The sequence below is a fragment of the Sapajus apella genome, unplaced genomic scaffold, assembly GCF_009761245.1.
Source record: "Sapajus apella isolate SASKATOON/1434 unplaced genomic scaffold, GSC_monkey_1.0 scaffold1, whole genome shotgun sequence".
NCBI classification, from domain to species: domain Eukaryota; kingdom Metazoa; phylum Chordata; class Mammalia; order Primates; family Cebidae; genus Sapajus; species Sapajus apella.
Genome location: NW_022436941.1, coordinates 67,013,578 through 67,039,240, shown reverse-complemented (window position 1 = coordinate 67,039,240; position 25,663 = coordinate 67,013,578). Strand labels below are relative to the sequence as shown.

The window sequence follows — 25,663 nt, the reverse complement described above, 5'->3', positions numbered from 1 at the left end:
TTTTCAGTTTTTTGCTATTACCGAGTAATGTTGCCTTGAATAGCTTTTTTACATATGTCCTGGTATGCGTATACATACATTTATATTGGGTATTTGCTCTGGAGTGGGTTTGTTGAGGCCATAAGGTATATGTATGTTCAACTCGAGTGACTGATATCAAATAATTTTGCAAGGCAGTTTTATCAGTTTATGCCACCTACCATCCTTGTTTGAGCGTTCCAGTCACATTATGTTCTTATCAGCTCTTGGTATTGTCAGTCTTTTAATTTTAGCTGTTTTGATAGTAGTAGTATCTATCTCATTGTGACCTTAATTTGCATTTCTCTGATGAGTGATGGGATGATATGTTTTTCTTTTTCTCTCCTCACAACCTCTCGTTTATGTGAATTATATTGAAATTTGCATGTTAAATCAACTTTCCATTCTCGGTCTAAACACAATTTGGTGGAGATGTGTTACCCATTTTATATGTTAGTGGATCAATTTGCTGCTATTTTATGTACAATTTTTACATCTATATTTGTGAGTGAGATTGGCCTGAACATTTTCTTTCTCTAAATGTCCTTGTTAGGTTTTGGTACTAAAGTTTGTTGGTTTTGTAAAATGAATTGGGGAGTATACCCTATTTTTGTATTTTCTGGAAAAATTTCTGGAAGATTATTGTTTTTTCCTTATGTGCTTAATAGAATTTTCTGGTAAACCCATCTGGGCTTGAAATTGTCTTTGTAGGAAGATTTTAATTTACATATTTAATTTCTTTAATCATTACAGGACCATTCCGACGTTTTAGTTTTGTGAGTTTGAAAAGTTATGTTTTTCTATGATTGTCTTCATTTCATCCAAACTTTAAAGTTTATTTGCAAAAATCTATCATTATTATTGTTAATATTTTTGAGACAGGGTCTCACTCTGTCATCCAAGGTGCAGCCTTGACCTCCTGGTCTCAAGTGATCCTCCTACCTCAGCCTCCCAGGTAGCTGGGACTATTGGCATGCGGCACCATGCCCAGCTAATTTTTGTATTTTTTTTTTTTTTGTAGAGATGGGGTTTCACCAGGTTGCCCAGGCTGGTCTCAGACACCTGAGCTCAAGCAATCCTCCTGCTTTGGCCTCCCAAAAAATTGGGATTACAGGCATCAGCCACTGCACCTGGCCTGATCTGTATATGTTACACTTGACTGATAGGCCTTTTGAGTCCCTTAATTAATCTATAGCCACCCACCTCCTGACCTTTTGTTGTTGAGGACACTGGATTATTTGTTCTAATAGGGTCGCATATCCTGGAATATGGTAATTGTAAATCCATAGTTTATTTAACATCTTCCTTTATCCCTGAATTTCCTAAAAATTATTATTTAAATCTAGCAGCATGATCAAATTCTATTCAGTACTTTTTTTTTGGACTGAGTCTTGCTCTGTCACCCAGGCTGGAGTGCAGTAGCATGATCTTAGCTCACTGCAACTTGTGGCTTCTGGGTTCAAGCAGCCTCCCCCAGTAGTTGGGATTACAGGTGCATGCTACTTTTTGCATTTTTGGTAGAGGCAGAGTTTTACCATATTGGCCAGGCTGATCTCGAACTCTTGACCTCAGGAGATCCACTCACCTCCGCCTCCCAAACTGTCAGGATTACAGGCATGAGCCACTGCACCCGCCTTTATTCAGTATTTTGGAAAGAATACTTCTTAGGTGGTGGTGTGTACTTCTACCAGAGGCATAGATTACCCAAGTATAGCTGTTTTGTGATGTTAGTGGCCATTGGTGATAATCACCTAGATCTGTTATTTTATTAAGGATTTACTTTCATTTATATTTTTGCTGGGTATGGAATTTACTAGTTGGTAGATTTTTTTAAATTAATTTTTTTGAAGATTGTTCCATTATCTACAGTTGAGAGGTTGGCTATCAGCTTAGTTATTGGTTCTTTGAAGATAACATTTGGGAGTTGGAAGAGTTTGGCTGCTTTTAAGATTTTCTTCCTTTCACTCTTTCTCTTAATTTTCAGCAGTTTTTACTATAATGTGACTAGGACCAGATATAATTGTTTTTAAACAATTTATCCTCTTAAGATTTGTTGGGCTGCTTGGATCTGTGCTTTGATATCTTTCGTCAGTTTTGGAAAATTCCCCAGTATTATTTCTTCAAATATTTTCTCTAACCCATTCTTTCTCATTACTCATGTTGGACTTTTCTTGTTTTGTCTATTACATCTCTTCTCTGTTTTTCATTTTTTGTCTTTCTGATCTTTAATGTTGGATAAATTATTCTCACCTGTCTTCTAGTTAACTAAATCTCTTTATTTTTTAAATTTTACTTTTTTTCATCTCTCTTTTATCATATGAATCTCAATATGGTACATCAAATCTGCTGCTAAACCCCATCCAAGGAGATATTAATTTTGGTTGTTGTATTTTCTAGATCTGCAGTTTGCATTTTTTTCTCCAAATTTGGTGTTCATTCCTCTACTTCTTAAATGACTTCCAGTTTTCTACTGAAATTCCTCTTTTGGAGTCTCTACTTAAAGGGCATGGGATTTTTCTATGTTTTCTACTTTTTGTGGACCTGAACTCTTTAAGTTTTGGCTCCCTTACCCTGTGAGGCTGAGAAAAGCTCTGTTTCAATTTTCATCTGATCAGCTGCCTCTTCTGGATACCCTCAAGGAAGAGGCTGCCCCCAATACCTGACTGACTTGGCTGGATGCCCTTTTCTTAGATCTTGCTCTTAACTGCCCTTGTAGTTCTCTGATGCTTTTCAGTTACCTCGCCCCCACCCTCAGCTTACCACATTTTCTAGATTTTCCTCAATGAGAAGTTTTTGTGTCAGTAATCTTATTCACCATAAGTATCCCTCATCTGAAATGCTTGGGACCAGAAGTCTTTTAGAATTAGGATTTTTTTTCAGATTTTGGAGTATTTGTGTATGCATAATAAGATATCCTGGGGATGAGACCCAAGTCTAAACTTGAAATTTGTTTATGTTTTATACGTACCATATACACATAGCCTGAAGGTAATTTTATACAATATTTTAAATATTTATACAATATTTTAACTTTTTCTGCATGAAACAAAGTTTGGCTGAATTTTGACTATGACCTGTCAAGAGGTCAGTGTGGAATTTTCTGCTTTTGGCATTATGTTGGTCCTCAAAAAAAATAAAGGTTTTGGAGCATTTCTGAAATTTTGTTTAGGGATGTTTGTTTGTTTCTTTATTTGAGATGGAGTTTCGCTCTTGTTGCCCAGGCTGGAGTACGGTGGCATTACCTTGGCTTATTGCAACCTCCACTTCCCCGATTCAAGTGATTCTTCCACCTCAGCCTTCCAAGTAGCTGGGATTACAGGTGTCCACCACCATGCCTAGCTAATTTTTGTATTTTTAGTAGAGACAAGGTTTCACCATGTTGGCCAGGCAGGTCTCAAACTCCTGACCTCAGGTGATCTGCCTGCCTTGGCCTCCCAAAGTACTGGTATTACAGGCATGAGCCACTGCGCCCAGCCAATTAGGGATGTTTGATCTGTACTGGAAATTGAACCTTTTTACCTTGTTGTTAAACTTACCCATTGATACACTAATAAATACTAACTTTTTTTGATGAACAAAGTATTATTGTTGTAATAATAGTATTTTAAAACTGCAGAAGAGCTTAAAGGAGCAGGAAAGAGTCACAGTACTATCAGTGAGAGGCAGTTACTGTTAATATTTCCTTTTTGTTAGAGAGCTGGTTTTTGTGCAGATTTGGTTGGGGAAGAGTTTGGAGATTAGTTTAGATATTCTGAGTTTGAGGTGGTTCAAATATCTTAGTTATGCTTAGGACAGTTAGACATTAAACAAATGGGTTAGTACAAGAACAGTGTGAAGATCTGGATTTAGACATTAGAAGCAGAAAGTTAGTTGGACCAATTAAAGTAAATGGTAGGACAATGGTGGTTGTAGACCGTTCCCCTATTAAGGGTAGCACACATTGAGAAGAGCCAGGGGAAAGGTAAAATTATAAGTCTTGCAGTGTTAAGAAGACTATACAAAATGTATAGTTTGCATTTATAGATTACATGTCTATAGGATAATTTGTGTCTTTTAGAATTCTGTAATGGCTGTGGTTTTTTATGGAGTAAAATCTTACTTGCTAAACAGTAGTTATATAAAACACAGTTTTCTAGTGTGAAATATTTGCTAGTATTTTAGATCTAATCACAAGATAAATTAAACCATGAATGAAGTTCAGGATTTCAGACTTGATGGTGATTCATATTTAGCTTTGTGCAAATGACTATCATCAATCTCTCATTCTATTAAATGTGCATCACAGTGTTGAAGAGTAATAAAACTAAGTACACCAAGGAAGTATTAAATATAAATGACACACTTATCACAGTGAATCAGCTCACAGAGAAAGAGAGAATACAGGAAATAGCACTCTTGTATTTCCTATTCAAATAAGCATCGGTACTAAAGATAAAAAGAGTTGTGACTTCATTAAAATTATTTTTGTGGCTGAGCATGGTGGCTCATGCCTATAATCTCAGCATGTTGGGAGGCCAAGGTGGGAGGATTGCTTGAGCCCTGGAGTTCCAGACCAGCCTGGGCAACATAGCGAGGCCCCATTTCTACAAAAAAATACAAAAATTAATTGGGTGGTGGGGTATGCCTGTAATCGCAGCTACTCAGGAGGTGGAGGTGGGAGGATTGCTTAACCCCAGGAGGTGAAGGCTGCAGTGAGCTATGATCATGCCAACCTGGGTAACAGAGTGAGACTCTGTCTCGAAAAAAATGTGTGTGATATAAATTACTTTAGTTTTATACCAGAAAGGACATTTAAAGATAGGCCACAAATTAATGAGTACATATATCTACTTATTTTTAACATGTAATTTTTGAGATATCTTTTTGTTTTTGCATTTTTAATTGCATTTTGATAACTTTGCTCTGTTTTTGGTCACTAAATAAGAGGTATTATGATGTGGATATTTGATTTAACAGAGCTACCATAGAGGAGGCATACTCCAGGTCAATGACAAAACTAGCAAAATCTGCAAGCAATTATTCCCAACTTGGGTGAGTTAATTTCTTTCTCTTTTTCAGCGTTCATTTAGGCAAAGTCCTTGAGGATACTAGGTTCGTATTGAGGACATAGTTGAAAAGCACAGTCAAATATATACTTACTTTAAAAGTATTTGTGAAGATTAATATATCCTTCACTTTATAGAAAATATAATTAACTTGTTGAATCAATTAATGCAGTCAAAAGTAAATTAAATTTATTTTTTTCTTTTTTAAACTACTTAGTCATTCAGTAATGTTTGAGATTATAAATGTTATGCACATCAAAGTATTTATTCTAGTTGTAAGTTCATTTAAATTCTGTTGTAGTTTAACAGTGATCTTCAGATAAACTTTATTAAAATGATTAAAATGCATTAAAAATATCTCCTGTGATTTTATAGACTGTCATTAAATCTTCCTTTTAAAAATTTGTATTAAAATGTGTCCTTGAAAAAATGAAAATAATGAAAAGAATACATTTGAAATGAGATGTGGTCATTGCTATAACAATGATGGAAAGAATAATTTTTTAACCTGAACCATAACAACTCTGGAAGAAATACATTAATCATCTAAAAATTGGGGAGGAGTTGTATTTTAGCTAAAATGTTGAACAAATTATTCTAACATTTAAAAAATCATATCGTATTCAGTAAAATATTCCTCTGTATCTGGAATTCTCATGAATCTGTGAATCCCCTGAAATTTTACGCGAAATTTTGTGTGGTATTAATTCATATTTCCAGTGAAGAGGATCTTTACCAGTTTTCAGATTCACAAATGATTCTGTGATTTAAAGAAAAATGATTAGGAGTGACTACTGTATTAAGTATTCTGTAATGTAGTTGAATGAGTTTAAACAAAAGGCTTCCTATTTTGTGGCCTAGGTAAAGAGGAGTTGAAATCTCAGGTCATCTCAGGGTAGTGGCACTGTCTGTTACGTATGTGCTGAAAGCCAAAAGTCCAAAGGCAAGAGGACCTCCTGCATCCCCTGTACAGTGTGACTGGGAAGGCCAGGGAAATACCACCTTTTTTACCTAGAGGAAAGTGGAGACTGGTAGTTGATAACTACTTTAGTTTTGTTCCCTCTATATTGTCTTCCAGTTTCTTCATTCCTCACCTTCCTCTCCTACAACTTTGTTCTTCATTCTTTTTCTGTCACCCTTCTTACTTTTTGGACATTTCCAGAGGCTCCTGGAAATGTCCTTTTATTTCTAGAGACTTCATGTTGATAAGCCTCTTCTAAAACTAATTTATTATTTATTTACCACAGTAGATGGACCTGAAAATAACTAGAAGAAAGGCTAGCTTTTACCAATTGACCATGGTTTTATTATGGAAAATTCTACCCTATTCTTAGTTACTAGGTAGTAGATAGAAGGAACATGGATTAACTTCAGGTATGTTAAATAAACAACAACAAAGCTATTGACAGCATTCCTATGTGTACTTTTCATAAATAATACTACATTATTTTTTATATTAGTGTCATCTCTCAAGACTGTAAAGATTTTAAATATTAATATTTTTGCTTACTGTCCCATATTTTAGTAAGAAATTTTTATCTTTTAGTTTTCAGCTGCATTTAAACATATTTAGATTTGTCACTTATCTTTCTTAGTGCTTATTAGTGTACATAGTAATGTGTATTACTTGACCAGAAAAAAGCTGTGAATATCAAACTTTAAAATATTGAATGATATTTGAAATTGTTTTAAGAAACTCATGTTTAAAGCCATCTTGGCTAGGTGTGGTGGCTCACACCTGTAATCCCAGCACTTTGGGAGGCCAAGGCAGGTGGATCACCTGTGTTCAGAAGTTCGAGACCAGCCTGGGCAACATGGCAAAACCCCATCTCTACTAAAAATGCAAAAATTAGTTGGACATGATGGTGGGCACCTGTAATCCCAGCTACTCAGGAGGCTGAGGCAGGAGAATCACTTGAATCCGGGAGGTGGAGGTTACAGTGAGCTGAGATCAGGCCATTGCACTCCAGCCTAGAAAACAAGAGCGAAACTTCGTCTCAAAAAAAAAAAAAAAAAAAAAAAAAGCAATCTTATGGTGAATCCCTTGCAGTGTAAAGAATGCTTTGGTAAAGTAAGGGACATGCCCATCTTATCTGCTTTGTGAAGTCTAAACTATCATATATCAGATTTACATGAAGTGAGAGATGTGTATTTCCATGAATAATTTTAAAGTATTTTTTTCTCTTGACATTTTCTATCTAATACTTGCCAGATTTAGTACTGATTAGATTTTAAAGTATGAGATGAGATCTAATCAAAACAGTCTTCTTTTGGCCAGGTAAGGTGGCTCACGCCTATAGTCCCAGCACTTTGGAAGGCTGAGACAGGCGGATCACTTGAGGTCAGGAGTTGGAGACCAGTCCGGCCAACATGGTGGAACCCTGTCTCTACTAAAAATACAAAAATTAGCCGGGTGTGGTGGCACACACCTGTAATCCCAGCTACTCGGTAGGTTGAGGCAGAGAATACCTTGAACCCAAGAGGTGGAAGTTGTGCTGAGCCAGGATCACACCACTGCACTCCAGCCTGGGTGACAGAGTTGAGACTCCATTTCAAAAAAAAAGTCCTCTTTTAAGGATTTTAATTATCTTTTAACTTAAAAAGATTTTTAATATGTAGAGATGGGGGTCTTAGTATGTTGCCCCAGCTGGTCTTGAACTCCTGGCCTCAAGCAATCATCCTACTTTGGCCTCCCAAAGTGCTAGGATTACAAGCATGAACCATTATGCCCAGCCTGAACTTCATTAATGCATAAAATGATTGTTGCCACTTAATTTTCCTACTGGGTAAGAGATGCAATAATTGGCATAGAGTATATATTGGAATAAATGTTTTCTTGGCCCTCTTGCCTTAGTGATCATTGCAGCTGTTTTGTATTCTATCAAAAGTTTTATCATAGAGACCACTTTAAAGCCAGTACCTGAACAAAGCATAGGATAAAATTATCTTTAAATCATTGTCCACTGACCAAATAGTTTAAAATAACCATTGGCATTGTAAGTACTATTCAAGATATGAGAATATAGTAATTCTTGGATGTATTTGAGCCTGCTGAACATTTTTATTTATTTATTTTTTTTGTGAGACGGAGTTTCACTCTTGTTATCCAGGCTGGAGTGCAATGGCACGATCTTGGCTCACTGCAACCTCCACCTCCTGGGTTCAAGCAATTCTCCTGCCTCAGCCTCCTGAGTAGCTGGGACTGCAGGCGTGCACCACCATGCCCAGCTAATTTTTGTATTTTTAGTAGAGACAGGGTTTCACCATGTTGACCAGGATGGTCTCGATCTCTTGATCGTGTGATCCATCTGGCTTGGCCTCCTAAAGTGCTGGGATTATAGGCGTGAGCCACTGCGCCTGGCCTTTAATTCTTAATATTGAGAAAAAAATGATAGGAAAGTATATCACACATCCCATACTCTTTAGTAGAAAGGTGACTCTATTAGTGTATTATTGGAGTACACAAATAGAATACAATTAAAATACTCAAAGGTTTCAGATAACTGTCCTATAATAATTCTTAGGTATTATTAATGATGAAGACACTTTAAAAAATTATGTGTAAAAATTTGACTTTTGCATGTCTTTTAAATTTACAGTTTATTTTTAATAAAGCATTTTAAATGGAATAATTGTTGCTAACAGTTAATTTTTCAACAATAGACAGTGATAAGAGTTCTGATACAAGTCTAAATACTAAATCAACTCAGAAATTAATATAAGAGGGGTAAGACTTGTGATAGTGTAATTAACCCATTTCTAGATTCCTGAGGTCCAAAAATATTTTAAATAACTAACCAATGATTAAAAAAATTCAAGGTCAGTCTGTCAATCATTTTATTCATTATTTTAGTTTCATCTTTTGCCTAAATAAAGTTGCCATATACATCATTATTGTTTCTGTTGGTTCCTTGTTAGAACCTTAATTTTTTTTTTTACTTTTAATAAGTTATTCCCACGTCTTTTATTTTCTTAGAACGTTTGCACCAGTATGGGATGTATTCAAAACATCTACAGAGAAATTAGCAAATTGTCACTTGGATCTTGTTAGAAAATTACAAGAATTAATAAAGGAAGTTCAGAAGTATGGAGAAGATCAAGTAAAATCTCATAAAAAGGTATCAGTTTTTTTCTTGTTAAAGAATTGATTGGTCAGATATTGAATACAGTTTAGTCATTTTGATGAATCGTTTCATACTAAACAGACTAAAGAAGAAGTTGCAGGAACTCTGGAAGCTGTCCAAACCATTCAGAGCATAACTCAGGCCCTCCAGAAATCCAAGGAAAATTACAATGCCAAGTGTGTAGAACAGGAGCGTTTGAAAAAGGAAGGAGCTACACAAAGAGAAATAGAAAAGGTAATAAAAATAACATCTCTGTGGTTTCAAAGTACTTTGACATACAAAATTGCATTTAATATTTAAACTCAGAATTATTTTATTAATTTATTTATTGTTTGTAGAAAGTGGTTTATTTAGAGAGAGAGAGAGAAACAGGAGGAGAGAGAAATAAACAGCTAACCCTCACACTGAGTGAGAGAATCTAGAAAGCTGGAATCCAGGAGAGGAAAGCAGCTTTCACACTGAGTGGAAGGGAATAGAGAGAGATGGAGTTTAGGAGGGGAAGACAGGCTTCCACAAAGGGAGTGTTCATGGAATGGGACTCCAGAGGTGAAATCCAGGATAGAGAAAAGCAGCTTCCAGAGCCCAAGAGTGTTTGTGGAAGGGGATCCAAACATGGAGTGCCCCAAATTATCTCATTTTAAAGATGAAGACACTGTGCCTTACAGTCCTAGTGATTTACCTAATTAAAACCCAGGAGATTTGTAATATATGTTGTCTGTGGTAAATAGGTTAGCAAGCACATAAAAAACAATGACTTATTTATTTATTTTTTTGAGATGGAGTTTCACTCTTGTTGCCCAAGCTGGAGTGTGGTGGCGTGGTCTCAGCTACTGCAGCCTTTGCCTCCCAGGTTCAAGCGATTCTCCTTCCTCAGCCTCCCAAGTAGCTGAGATTACAGGTGCATGCCACCACAACTGGCTAATTTTGTATTTTTAGTAGAGATGGGATTTTGCCATGTTGGTCAGGCTGGTCTCGAACTCCTGATCTCAGGTGATCTGCCCGCCTCGGCCTCCCAGAATGCTGAGATTACAGGCATGAGCCACTGCACCCAACCAAAAAACAATGATTTTTAAATATCAGTGACACATTTTCAAGATATTTTGTAGTAACATAATTGATGAGATAATTACTTGGTGTAAGATTTTAACAGTGAGGTAAAATTGTTTTGAAACAAGATTTTGGTATATTTAGAAAAATAAAGGTACTTTCACATAAGCTTTAAATGTGTGTTGTGATTTATTGCTGACTTTGAGAACATTTGTGTAGCATTGTGGTAAACCACAGTGCTTTTCTTTTCTTCCACTTATGTTTTAATGGAAAGTAGTTTTTTTTCTCCTTTCAAAATAGTTTAACCGTTGACTTATTTGATGTGGTATATCTCACTTAAGAATGAGCCATAGGGAGCAATAATTTTGAAGGCTTTGTAAAGTGTTTGAAATACCCAGTAAAAGAATACTAATTGTATCAATAGTATGATTATGACTATAAAAGGATTGTGTACTTACATACTTTTACATGTTTAAATGCACAGATACTTTATTTTTGATGAAGCATATTAAGTGGGGTACTAGTTTTACATTGAAATTTGATAGAGTTAATTTTTAGCAATAGATGGTGAAGGAAACTCTTCTGATACAAGTCCAAATAACCATATCAACTCAGAAATTATATAATTAAATGAGAGGGGCTGTTGCAAGACTAGTGATAGTGGAATTAATTGATTTCTAGATACCTGAGGTCCAAAATATTTTAAATAACTAATTGATGAAATATGATATATAACTATACATGGGCAAAAACTGAAAGAGAATGTGGAAAAATAAAACTAGGTGATAGAATTTGGAGCAATAAGGCACATGATCTTAGAACCTCCTGGGGGCTATGTCACAAATGAAAAAAAGAATTTGGAGCAATATATTGTGTTTGTATGATAAATAAAAATTGGGTTTGTATAATAAATAAAAATTGGGAGCGGGGGAAAATGAGACACAGTAAGTACATGATTTGAAAACACCCTCTGCTTCAGACATAGTAATTATGAATAAAATATAAAAAGGGAAAACAAAATAACAGGATCCAAAAAGAATAATATTTTATCTCTGTGGACCTGAATAGAACAGAAATACAAAATGCACATAGAGATTGATTATGGAAGGTATTGAACTCAAAAATCCTAAAGTAGGCAGTGGAATTTGCCTCTTATGTGGCGAAAAGGACTAAATGCTCCCCTCTTGGGATGAGGCACAAAGAGCCTGTCTTATTGCCTAAAACTGTAGATAGGGAGAAAAGAAGGCTCTTGAGTTGCTGGCAAGAACCAAAGCCTTATTGGAAATTGGGGAGTTAGGGACACAGATACAGAGACACAATCCTGACTTGGAATCAAGCGAAGGAACTGTTTCATGACTATTTTGGCCATATCTACAATATTCTTGCAGGGAAGTAATTAAAAATTACCTTCATAAGACTGAAATGAAATAGGGCCTCTCCAGGGGTGGCAGGAGATAACCTTAAAACTGCTTGGGTTTGGGTGAGCATAAAGTATAAAGCATAACACAATCCTAGGAGGTACCATTTACGTTTTATTCTATGAATGTTCAGCAGTACTGTTGAAGGGAGAGAGAGAAGAGAGAAGAGGACAAAATTAAAAAAAGAAAACAACTCCCATTCTGAATGAGCAAACAACCAAAATTGTAGAGCACATCTAAGAAATCTAATACTATAACAACCAATAAATTCAATGCTTGGAATAAGAATTCACTCCAGATGAAATTTAAATTTATAAAAAATGAGCAAAAATGATGTGTGTTGATAGGATGTTCAAATAAATAAACATAAACTTAACGTTAAAGAAGATTAAGAAATTAAAGAAACATAATGAAACAAGATCTACTAGATAGGAAAAACAGCTAATTGAAAAACTTGGAAATGAAAAATACGGTTATTGAAAATTTTGAAAAGCAATAGAGAAAAGAAACTTTAGACTTGATATAGTCAAAGAGTGAGTTTGGAAGATTATGGAGGGACCTTACCCAGAACATAGTAGGAGAAGCTTCAGAAGGAAAAATATGGAGGACATGGAGGGACAAGAAATACTTGAATAGTTAACAGCTCAAAATGTTTCAGATTGAAGAAATTTAAGAGCCCTCATATTGAAAGTACATTGTAGGTATTAAGCAGGTTAAGTAAATTCAAACCTAGACACTAGAGAAAAAGAATATTAAAAGCTAGGAGGCATTTTTTTTCATCATATGAAATTAGAATGCATTTTCAGTTGATGGTATTGTATAGTAATTTTTGGTAAGGTAGCATTTACTGTGTAGTTTAATTGCCTGTGCAAACTTCGTTGCATGATTGGACAGCTATTTTGCTTTGATATTTGAGTTAACAGACCATTTAAAGACCATTTGAGGAAGTAATGGCTTTGATTATTATATGAAAATCTTTTACTGATACCATTTGTTAAGATCAAGTGCTTGGAAGAAAATCTGAAGATAATAATGGAGCACTTTAAAGAAATGCACTGTCAACTGACAAAAACAAGCAATGGGGAAGGGATTCCCTATTCATTAAATGGTTCTGGGATAACTGGCTAGCCATATGCAGAAAATTGAAACTGGACCCCTTTCTTACACCAAATATAAAAATCATCTCAAGATGGATTAAAGACTTAAATGTAAAACCCAGATATAAAAACTCTGGAAGACAACCTAGGCATTACCATTCTGGACACAGGAATGGGCAAAGATTTCATGACAAAGACACCAAAAGCAATTGCAGCAAAAACAGAAATTGACAAATGAGATCTAATTAAACTTAAGGGTTTCTGCACAGCAAAAGAAACTATCAAAAGAGTGAACAGATAACCTGTAGAATGGGAGAAAATATTTGCAAACTATGCATCTGACAAAGGTCTAATATTCAGCATCTGTTAGGAACTTAAATTTTCAAGAAAAAACCTCATTAAAAAGTGGACAAAGGACATGAACAGACACTTCTCAAAAGAAGACATACATACAGCCAACAAGCATATGAAGAAAAGCTCAATATCACTGATAATCAGAGAAATGCAAATCAGAACCACAGTGATACACCATCTCACAGTAGTCAGAATGACTATTATTAAAAAGTCAAATAACAGATGCTGGCAAGGTTGTGGAGAAAAGGAAGTGCTTATACACTGTTTTTGGGAGTGTAAATTAGTTCAACCATCGTGGAAAGCAGTGTGTGGCGATTCTTCAAAGAGCTAAAAACGGAACCACCGTTCACCCCAGCAATCCCATTACTGGATATCTCCCCAAAGCAATATAAATCATTGTACCATAAAGACACATGCCTGTGAATATTAATTACAGCACTATTTGCAGTACCTAAATTAAATGCCCATCAGTGACAGATTGGATAAAGAAAATGTGGTACTTATTCACTGTGGAATACTATGCAGCCATAAAGAATGAGATTATGTCTTTTGTGGGTACATGGATGGAGCCGGATCCCATTATTCTTAGCAGGAACAGAAAACCAAATACTGCATGTTCTCATTTATAAGTGAGAGTTAAACATTGAGAACACATGAACACAAAGAGGAGAATGATGGACACTGGGACTGACTGAAGGGAAGAGGCTGGGAAGAGGGAGAAGATCAGAAAAGATACCTATTAGTTACTGTGCTTGTTAGCTGGACGATGAATAAGTTGTGCACCACACCTCCGTGCACACAGTTTACCTGTATAACAAACCTGCACATGTTCCCCTGAACCTAAAATAAAAGTTAAGAGAAGAAATGCTTTGTCAGTAAACTGAAAATAATTTGAAAGAAATAATTATAATACATATAAATGTATTAGACTCCTGTTGTGGTTTGTTTTCTGTTGCTTGTGACAGAATACCTGAAAGTGGATAATGTTTTTTTTTTTTTTTTTTGAGACAGAGTCTCACTCTGTCACCCAGGCTAGGGTGCAATAGCAGGATCTCAGTTCACTGCAACTTCTGCCTCCCGAGTTCAAGCAGTTCTGATGACTCAGCCTCCCAAGTAGCTGGGATTATAGTCGTGTGCTACAACACCTGCCTAATTTTTATATTTTTAGTAGAGATGGGGTTTCACCATGTTGGCCAGGATGGTCTTGAACTCCTGACCTCAAGCAATTTGCCCACCTTGGCCTCCCAAAGTGCTAGGAATACAGGTGTGAGCCACTGTGCCTGGCCTGAAACTGGGTAATTTATAAAGAAAGGAATTTATTTTTTACAGTTATGGAGGATGAGATGTTCCAAGTTCAGGGGCCCCATCTAGTGAAGGTCTTCTTGCATGTGGGGGGTCTGCAGAATTCTGAGAAGGTGTGGGACCTCATATGGTGAGGGGACTGAGCCTCTTTAGGTCTCTCTTCCACTCCTTATAAAGCTATCAGTCCTATTCCCGTGATAACCCATTGATTCATGAACTCAGTAATCCACTAATTAATCTATGAGGGCAGAGCCCTCATGACCAAATCATCTATTAAAGGGCCCCACCTCTCAGTACTGCCATACTGGGGATTAAGTTTCAATATCAGTTTCATACGGGACAAACAAACCGTAGCAGTGCCTCTAATCATAGATCAATTGTCAAATTGAAAAAACCTGTTATGTATTTCATGTAATGGGACTCAATACAGCAATTTAAATAAGTACTCTAGCAAAGAAAAGGGGAAAGAATAGATTGAGTCTTGAAACTAGCTGATGGATTTGTGGAGTCTTAATTGCGTTATATAAACGTTAAAAAAGAGTGACGTGTATTAACATGAATAAATGTAAAAAACATAATATTGAGCAAGAAAAGTTTCAAAAGAGTATGCAGAATTTGATGCTTTTCACATAACCTATAATTCTCTGTTTAAAAAAATGCTACTGACTCTGCTTTCCCCCTTCCCCTCCCTGCCTTTTCCTTAGCCCCTTCTCCCGCTGCCCCCTCCCCCAACTATCTTCCCTTCCCTCCTGGTCTTGGAGGACCGCATCCTAGCCCAACCTCCCTCTGCCCTCAACCTCCCAAAAGCTATCAGTGCCACTCCCAGCCCATGTGGGCCCCTATGGGCTGCCCACGAATGTCCCCCAGCTCCCCATTCTGCTGGGCCTTCCCCTCACCCAGGGTGGCTTTCTGAGCCGCCCATTGCATGCTCCTCTATGCAGCCTCTCCTGCCACTCAGGGCCTCTGTTCCCCAGCCCAGCAACGGGGAGCTGGTGGGGAGCTGGTGGCACTTGGCTGCTGGGGATGGAGAGTGAGTGGCAGGGTGGTGCTGGGATCATCAGGATGATGCGGTCGCAATGTCTGCTGGGACTGCGCATGTTCATGGCCTTCTCTGCCAAGCTCTGGAGATTCATTTACCTTTTGTGGAGGTAGATCTGCATGGTAATTCAGTACCAAACTGTTAGATATGATACCGTCCCCTTATCTCCTGTGTCCCAGAATCAGCTAGTTGAAGAGGAAGATTCTGGTGCTGGATCTGGATGAGACATTTATTGACTCCCACCATGATGGGGTCCTGAGGCCCACAGTCTTGCCTGGAATGCCTCCTGACTTCATCCTCAAGGTGGTAATAGACAAATACCCTGTCTGATTTTTTGTACATAAGAGGCCCCATGTGGATTTTTATAATTAGGTATTTTTTGAATTTTCTATCTTTATGGGTCTCTGTAGGGATCAGGATGAAGTATTAGGAACAAGCAAAGAAGGGGCTTCCAGTAGGGTTACATCATTTTGATATATTGTGTCATTAAAAATCACTCTGAAGGCGAGGCTCGGTGGCTCACGCCTGTAATCCCAGCACTTTGGGAGGCTTAGGCAGGTGGATCATTTGAGATCAAGAGTTTGAGACCAGCTTGGCCAACATGGTGAATGAGACCCTGTCTCTACTAAAACTATAAAAATTAGCCAGGCGTAGTGGTATGCACCTGTAATTACAGCTACTCGGGAGACTGAGGCAGGAGCAGCGCTTGAATCCAGGAGGCTGAGGTTGCAGTGAGCCATGATTGTGCCATTGCACTCCAGCCTGGGCCGTGGAGTCAGACTCCATCTCAAAAAAAAAAAAAAAAGAAAGTCACTCTGAAGACTGTAGGTTGTTTGCCATTCTACACACTGAAAATACAAGTATTGGAAGAGCAAACTAAAATTTCTTTGCATAAAAAAATCCAAAAGGAAATACGGATTAAACATGCCATTATAATTGTTTTTAAAATAAATTCTAACAAACTTGGTTATCCAGGTTTCTTGGGAAGGTACACGGTAAACTCTATCCAGGTCATTTAACTGTTATGTATTTGAACAGGGCAGGATATTAGAGGATTCCAGCACAATAACTGGTATAAAATAATGTAAACTGTGTAGAACTGGGAAAAGAGTGAAAAAAATTTGTAGGAGCAAACTAGAAAATTGTTACAGGTTTTAGTCACTTTCTGTAGGGATAGACAGCTCAGTACAACTCAGTAACTCAGATATATCTTTATATGTAAACAGCAAAATATGATGATGTGTTTTCTTGATGACATTTCTTGTTAGAAACTATAATAAAAGCAGGCACTGTTTATTTTTAAATTTAACTCTATGTCAGAACCTGTTCGAAGCATTTTATATAACTACATTTCATCACTACCATAACTTTAAAGAAAAGGCGATATTGTTCCCATTTTAGGAATGAGAGAACTGTGTAAATTTCTAAGACAAGGTCAGATGGGTAGTACAGTGCTGAGATTTCACTTTCCTTGGTTTCAGTTACCCCCTGTACAGTAGGATATTTAGAGAGAGAGTGATCATATTATGTATAATGTTATTACAGTATATTGTTTTAATTGCTCTATTTTATTATTAGTTGTTGTTAATCTCTTACTGTGCCTAATTTATAAGTGGAACTTTATCATAATTGTGTATGTATAGGAAAAAAAGATATAGAATATAGAGTCTGTGCCATCCACGGCTTCAGACATCCACTGGGATCTTGGAATGTATTCCACACAGATAAAGGGGCACTAGTGTAAATGGTAGAGCCAGAATTAGAATCAAATTTCTTCTGGCCCCAAAATCAGTTTTGTTTACATTGCATGATAAAGTGGCATGCTATATTCTTTAAGAAGGCAGGGAAGTACATAACATATATACTTAATATAGTATAAACAGTTACATTTTAGAGAGAGTACAAAGTTGCTTGTTTAGGGAGTACGACTATATGTACCTCTTGCCAAACCCAAACCCCAGGGTAAACCCAGTTTTCTGTTTGTAGTTTTTGTTCTTAGATTCCTGATCATGGCTGAAGATAATTACGTATTGGTACTGAAGATAATTACGTATTGGTACTGATTGACTTTAAACAAATTCAGTATTTTGCAGCTTTCCTTGGCCCTCAGTGGCACTTAGCAATGCTTGTACTCATCTAGTCGTGACCTGTTGCATTCTCCACAATTATGGTTTGAAACTTTTTTGTTCTCCTTAAGCTCCCAACCCTACCCTGCTGTTCCTCACTCATACCAGACCATCTCTTACCTCGTTAAGAAAATGGGGATTTTTATATCTTGAAATCCTACAACTGGTCTTTCTTTGATCTCCTTTAAACTCTTATTTCGTCCAGCCACATCCCTCCATCTTCCTGTATCCAAGTTGATCAGTCCTTTGAGAATAGTCAAGCTTCTTGATAGCCGTGTATCTGCTTCAGCCTACAAACTACGCATACCAAATGCCTATCTTCTTATAATTTATCTTGACTTCTGTGGCTGTGTTACTTTCTTCCGGTTTCTGTTTATGTATAGGTTGTACAGTACTGCTTAATTTTTTTTATTAAATAAGTAACTTTTATGAAACCAGTACTATAATATTGCGGTAACAGTTTTGTTTTGTTTTTTAAGTAGAAGTCTTGAAAAAATAGGCAAAGATTAAAAACAAGTTTCTGTATTTGCTGGAGCATAACGGGAGCTGAGAAACATCAAGGGAACCAGTCTTCACAACTTTTGAGATAGGTTTATAGTCTAATCAGACATTGAATGAAATATATGTATGCTGTGAGGGAGGAGGATTCACAGGTGTGAAAAGGAGTGTCAAGCACATTCTGGTGGTATTGTCACATTTTTGCACATTGTCTGGAAATTTATTTCCAACAGTATGTTAACATATCTTAGTAACACTGTAGCATTATAATATAAGTATGCAGTCTTAGTCTGGGATTTAAAATGAGAGTATTTTAACTTTTCAAAGCACATTCCATCAAACAGAAAAGAGAATCAGTGTTTAATTCCTGACTTCTTGGCTGACTGTAGCAATAACAAAAAGACTAAAGAGGGCCTCACAGCACGTATTAAAGTTAGTTATATGTCATATTGAACTCTTAAAATGTATTTTAATTTATTATTCATATTAACTTATATTAGGAAAGAAAAAAGGTCAATGCACAGTTAAAAATATTTTTGTTTTATTACAGGCAGCTGTTAAATCTAAGAAAGCTACAGATACCTATAAACTCTATGTGGAAAAATATGCATTAGCAAAAGCTGATTTTGAACAGAAAATGACAGAAACAGCTCAGGTTGGTATTTTAAGGCTTCACATTGAAAATGGCATTTATGTGTGTGTATTCTGATTAAGTATAATTTTTCTTTCATGTAATATTTTAGTGTTAGAAATTTTTAAATGCACACAATCTCAATATTTTAATGATGCTATTTTAAAAATATATGTCTTGTTTTGGAGTTTGAGAACCAAGATGCAATAATTATAATGTCATAAGGAATTATACAGATAGATTAGAAGAGCCTGTTTAAAGATAATTGGGGAAAATGAGGGGATTGGTACATGATGAAGACAGTACTTAAGAAGCATTAATAAGAAAACTGGAAGTGACTTAGTACTGAGGTTACGGCAGTCAATAAAACAACCCAAAAAACCCCTGGTGTCTTATATTTTAGTGAGGGAAGACAAAAATGTCTGCCTTCCATTAGCTTGGGATAAATTATATTTGATGTAGTGTTCTCAGAACCTTAATTAAAGGCTTCATTTAAGGTGGCTGCCTTTTAGGAATCATGCCTAACGCTTCTACTCTCCACCACCCCTGCTTCTTGTCCTCTTCCTTGTTTTATTTTCCTGCTTAGCACCTATTGCGATCTTACATACCAAGAATTTTATTCCTGTATCAGTTAGGTCAGAGTAAGTATGCTGAGATGACACAAGGCCCCAGAAATCTCTGTGGCTTACAATATCAAGGGTTTATTTCTTTCTCTTGCTGCATGTTCATTCTGGGTTGGCTGCAGCTGTTTTACATCGTCTTCACTGTAGTCCTGAGGCTGTTGGATGAACCCCTTTTTGGAACGTTCATAGTTATGTCTGAGGGGCCAGAAACATGGTGAAGTTCTTTTACCCATATTTTTTGTCTGTTTTTTCCCCACTAAAATGTAAGTTTATGAGAGCAGGGATGGATTTGTTTTGTTTACTGCTATATCCTCAGCATTAAAAATTCCCAGCATTTAAAAGTTCTCAGCTCGTGGTAGGCACTCAGTAAATATGAAAGACTTTGTGAATCTAAATTTTTGGACTCTAGGTCTTCATTATGTCTTGCCATTTGAAGTAGTGAACAACTCCTATCTTAGAAAGCAAAGTATTCCATACTTGTGTGCATGTCTGTGCATATCCATCTTTACCTACAATGGCATAGACTCTGCTAGATGCTGTGTATACGGTACATCTGTAAATATGACAAATGTCTCTGTGCTTGAGATGACATTTACAGTATAGAGGAGAGAGGTAGACATTAAATACATGCTTAAATATAGTTATAAATTATTGCAAAGGAAAACAGTAGGCTTTCATGAGATAGAATAATTGGAATGACTTAATTTGGATTAGGGAGTTAGGAAAGGCCTTTTAAGAGAAGTGACATTTAAAACTGGGACTTGAAGAATTAGCAAGAAATTAATGGGGCAAGAGTGGTATAGGCTTTGGGGATAATGAGTATGAAGGGCCAGAGGTGTAAAAGAGCTGTTACATTCTGGAAAGTAAAAAATGCTTACTAAACCTGACTAAGGGAAAATGGTAGTGAGAAATGAGGTTGGAGAGATAGGCAAGGACCAGACTGTATTAGGTTGGTGCAAAAGTAATTGCAGTTTTTGCCATTACTTTTAATGGCAAAAGAATTCAGGTTTTCTTCTAAGAGCAGCTAGAAGCCACTTAAAGGTTTTAGGCAGAGATGTGACATGATCTGATGCATATTAAAGGATAGTTCTAGCAGTTTTGTGAAGACTTGATTAGAGTATGGCTAAAGGAGAATCAAGAGTCCAGTTTGGAAGGTAGCATAGTAGTCAGGTGAGAAGCATTCTGAACAATACTGTATATTGTTTTTTAAAAAATAAGAGAATAAAAGGAATTCCAAAACACTCCTTGTTCCAAAAGTTTTGGATAAGGATTATGAGACCATATAAAATAAGGTGTTTTCAGTATACAAAGCCATGATGACATCACTTTTAGTTAGAGTTGGGAGGTAGGGAAGATTTCGGCCCTCAGGGCCAAGCTCTGAGAGACTCATTATTGAGATTTTCGTAGAGGAAGCCAAAGAAGAAAGAAGAAAACTGGAAGTATAATGTCATGGTAGCTGGGAAAAGAAGCTTTAAGAAGGAAGAGTTTAGGGAGTTGTCTTAAATAAGGCTTCAAGTTAGTGAGATAGAAAGTTTGAATTTCTGTAGTGACTGAGGTCATTGCAGACTTCAGCAAGTGCTGTTTTGTCTTAAATCATTAGCAGCACACATTTATAAAGCAATTGTTGATTTGTTAATTTCACATTAAATGATTAGTCTCTATCAGCTAAGTATTTGCCGTTTTGTTAATTTTCTAAATTGGAACAAATAGAATTTGCTGTAGTCAGAGGTTTTTTGTTGTTGTTGTTGTTGTTTGTTTTGAGACAGAGTCTCGCTCTATCACCAGGCTGGAGTACAGTAGTGCGATTGTACCTCACTGCAACTTCCTTTTTCTGGCTTCAAGCAATTGTCCTGCCTCAGCCTCCTGAGTAGCTGGAACTACAGGCATGCACCACAATGCTTGGCTAATTTTTTTGTATTTTTAGTAGAGAAGGGGTTTCACCGTGTTGTCCATGATGGTCTTGATCTCTTGACCTCATGATCTGCTTACCTTGGCCTCCCAAAGTGCTGGGATTACAGTGGTTCACAGGCGTGAACCACTGTGCCTGGCCAATCAGAGTTGTTTTTTTTGTTTTTTTGTTTTTAATTGTACTTTAGGTTCTGGGGTACATAGAGTTTTTTGTTTGTTGATGCTACTTTATAAAAAAGAATGTTCAGCACATCTTTCTATTTCCTTTTCATGTTCTGCTTCCCCATTACATTTTTTTGTTCGTCTTGCCTTTTTGGGTTTGTTTGATGCTTTTTTTTTTTTTTTTTTTAAAGACAGAGTCTTACTCTGTCACCCAGGCTGGAGTGCAGTGGCATGATCTCATCTCTGCTTACTGCAACCTCTCTGCCTCCTAGGCTCAGGTGACCCTCCCACCTCAGCCTTCTGAATAGCAGGGACTGCTGGTGTGCACCATCATGTCTGGCTATTTTTTTTTATTTTTAATAGAGACAGGGTTTCACCATGTTGCCCAGGATGGTCTCAAACTTTTGGGCTCAAGCGATCTGCCCAACTCAGCCTCCCAAAATGCTGGCTGGGATTACAGTCATGAGTGACCATGCCAGCCCATTCTGCCCTTTTTAAGATGGGAACGTTAATTTATTTGAGCAAATATGTGACCATGCTACTTTTAAATAACTATGATGGCATATTGCTAATGTGTGTGTTTGTTCTTTCTCAAGATCTTAGAGATTTCTGTTTCTCTCCCTCTTCGTCATATATGTACAGCTGCAGAAGAGGTTAATCATTGTTTCTTCACAGAGAGTAGACTTTAATTTTGGGGCATTTTGGAAGGGAAAACAATCCTTTTCTCTACTTAACTATTTTTTCAGGTCAGGTGGGTTGACCAGTCTCAGTGGGAAACAACCTGACAGTATAGTGAGAATCAAATTTGGGTGGCAGGACCTGTATACACTAGCGGGAAAAGATAATTGAGTCTCTAGAGTGAAAGAAGTTAGAAATTAGAGTGATTTAAGTGATTTAAGTTTTTAAAATTTGGGTTTAGAATTAAAATGATTGAAATTGTGACTTTTTATGCTCATGCTTTTACCACTATTAATTAATGAGACACTTGAAACGGAATATGGAGATTTTGTTTACTTTAAAGCAGTGAGATGGCTAGTTTATGGAAACTTTTAGATTTGCTAAGCGTTACCCTCAGATTAAAGATTATTAGGATTAGAGTACTTTTATACGTCTTTAGTGGATGACAGGATAGTGTAGCCATGTGTCAACAATGGGGATACACTTTGAGAAATGTCGTTAGGCAATTTTGTCATTGTGTGAACATCATAGAATGTACTTACACATGGCCAGGCATGGTGGCTCTTGCCTGTAATCCCAGCACTTTTGGAGGCTGAGGTGGGCGAATCACCTGAGGTCAGGAGTTCACACCAGAATCGCTAATATGTTGAAACCCTGTCTCTACTAAAAATGCAAAAATTAGCCAGGCATGGTAGTGCACACCTATAATCCCAGCTCCTTGGGAGGCCGAGGCACCAGAATTGCTTGAAATGGGAAGCAGAGGTTGTGGTGAGCCGAGACTGTGCCACTGCACTCCAGCCTGGATGACAGAGTGAGACTGTTTCAAAGATTATGTACTTACTTACACAAACCTAGATGTTATAGACTACTACAGACCTGGCTATATGATATAGTCTGTTGTTCCTAAGCTACAAACCTGTATAGCATGTTACTGTATTGTATACTGTAGGCAGTTATAACAACAAAATGATATTTATGTGTTTAAACGTAGAAAAGATATAGTAAAAATACAGTATAAAAGATTAAAAATGCTACACCTGACTATAACACTTATGGTGAATGGAGATGGCAGGACTGGAGTTGCTCTGGTTGATTTAATGAGTGAGTAGTGAGTGAATATGAAGGCTTAGGACATTACTGTACACTACTGTAGATGTTATAAGCACTGTACATTTTGTTTACATTAAATTTTATTAAAAGTTGTTTTCTTCAATAACCTTAGCTTACTATAACTTCTTTAAAAGCTTTAAAAAATTTTTAAACATTTTGACTCTTTTGTGATGACAGCTAAAAGAAACACACTACAGTTGCACAATAATATTTTCTTTATGTCTTTACTCAATCAACTTTATTTTTACATTTAAAATTTTTTTTTAGCTTTTTAAACCTTTTTCCCAAGAACTAAGACACACACATAGTAGGAATGGGCCTACATAGGATTAGGATCATCAGGATCACTCTTTTATCTCCACATTTTGTCCTCTTAAAAGGTCTTTGGGGTAGTAGCATGCATAGAACTGTCATCTTCAGCTGGACATGGTGGCTGACACCTGTAATCCCAGCACTTTGGGAGGGCGAGGTAGGCGGATCACTTGAGGTCAGGAGTTCAAGACCAGCCTGACCAACATGGCAAAACCTCATCTCTAGCAAAAATACAAAAATTAGCTGGGCGTGGTGGTGTGCATCTATAATCCCAGCTATGCAGGAGGCTTAGGCAGGAGAATTGCTTGAACCTGGAGGTGGTGGTTGCAGCGAGCAGATTGCGCCACTGCACTGCAGCCTGGGTGACAGAGTGAGACTCCATCTCAAAAAAAAAGAAAAAAAAAAACACCCCGTCATTGCCTATGACAACAATGCCTTCTAGAATACCTCCTGAGTGACCTGCTGGATGCTGTTTTACAGTTGTTTTTTTCTAATAAGTAGAAGGATTACACTCTAATAATAAGTGTAGTTCAGTAAATACATTTACCAGTAACACCATTTATTATCAAGTGTTATGTGTTGTGTGTTATGTGCTGTGTAGTACTTTTATGTGACAGGCAGCACAGTAGGTTTGTTTATACCAGCATAACCACAAGCATGAGTAATGTGCTGCACTATGTTATGGCAGCTATGATGTCACTAGGTAATAGAAAGTTTTCATATCTATTATAATCTTTTGGGACCACTCTCGTATATGGCATTAGTTGTTGACGAAATGTCGTGTGGCTTCTGACTATACTTCAAAAAATTAATGTAACAATACATGTGAACACAGAGAATTTGAAGTTGCAGGAGTAAAATGCCTATCTAATTTGTTTAAGAAAGTTCTCTTAGGTATACTCAAGCACTTGAGACTGTATCCATTTGTCATTGCTGAATTACTCTGAGTTTAGTAGTTAACTAAGTTTGAGGAATTGTGATAGTTAGCAGTGTGCCCCTACCCATCAAAATCCCACAATTTCAAAATTGTATCTGAATCATGCCTAGAGTTTCTCTGTGGATTCATGTTTTAAGATATTTCTAAATAAATAAGGATCTGTCTTGTTGAGTGTAGCTTTTTCAAAAGGGAATGAAGACAGTTTCTTCGGCGTTAAGGGCCATTCAAATGAAATTAATGGCTACCTGTCTATGAGAAAATAGCTTGTTCATTAAATTGATGAAATTTAAGCTAAGGGCCATCCTTTTACTAAATGGTCCTCAGTTCTTGAAAGTAATTCAGGATCTTGAAATACTCGTACTGTATTCTAATTGACGTGGTCAAAATTAATCGACGACAGGCATTTCAACTCTGCCATTCCTCATAAATAAAATTGATTTAAGTTTTTGGGCTGTTGCATTACTGCCAAAACTGTAATTTCACTATTCTGGATTTTTTTTTTTTAGGAGTTCTTACCATTTACACATTAGATATAATTTGTTTTGATGATTTCTGTAGCTTAGTGCAGAAGAAACTTGGGCATTAAATATGGGGTCAGGGAATTTAATTTGATAAACTAACCAGAGAACAATAATAAGGCTTTTAGGCTCATTCCTTAGAACTGATTTAATTTAGCAAAAAATGGGTAACCAGATTTGTGCAATAGAAATGACTCTTGTATTTTGTTTGAAAATGGGTAGCTCAGCATTTCCCAAAACCTGTTTTGAGGACAATTACTGTTCTGTGAGATATTAATAGATGTCAGGGAAGAAGAAAAACAAAAGTGTTGTGAGGTCAAAGAAACTTATAAAATTCTGGGTTAAGCAAAGTGAAACGTGTCATTATTTCAGTATTTCTCAGAGCTTCTTTTTTTTTCCCCCCAAGACAGAGTCTCACTCTGTTGCCCAAGCTGGAGTGCAGTGGTGCAATTTCGGCTCATTGCAAGCCTCCACCTCCCAGGTTCAAGCAGTTCTCTGCCTGAGCCTCCCGAGTAGCTAGGATCACAGGCCCATGCCACCATGCCTGACTAATTTTTGTATTTTTGGTAGAGACTGGGTTTCCCCATGTTGGCCAGGCTGGTCTTGAACTCCCTTATCTCGCAATCTGCTGGCCTTGGCCTCCCAAAGTGCTGGGATTACAGGCATGAGCCACTGTGCCCCGCCTCTCAGAGCTTTTGATATATATATATATATAT

At 36.9% G+C, this 25,663-nt stretch overlaps 1 protein-coding gene across 8 annotated transcripts in view; it reads left to right on the top strand.

Annotated features, from left to right (window-relative positions):
* Positions 1–25,663, top strand: part of FCHO2 (FCH and mu domain containing endocytic adaptor 2) — a 130,801-nt gene that overhangs the window by 26,985 nt on the left and 78,153 nt on the right. For 7 of the 8 annotated variants that reach the window (XM_032278690.1, XM_032278648.1, XM_032278656.1 and 4 more), the window contains exons 3-6: positions 4,975–5,049; positions 9,040–9,181; positions 9,269–9,421; positions 18,619–18,723. In XM_032278690.1, coding sequence (XP_032134581.1) covers positions 4,975–5,049; positions 9,040–9,181; positions 9,269–9,421; positions 18,619–18,723 — 475 coding nt within the window. The remainder of the gene's footprint in view (positions 1–4,974; positions 5,050–9,039; positions 9,182–9,268; positions 9,422–18,618; positions 18,724–25,663) is intronic. The other variant, XM_032278673.1, reaches the window with a different exon arrangement.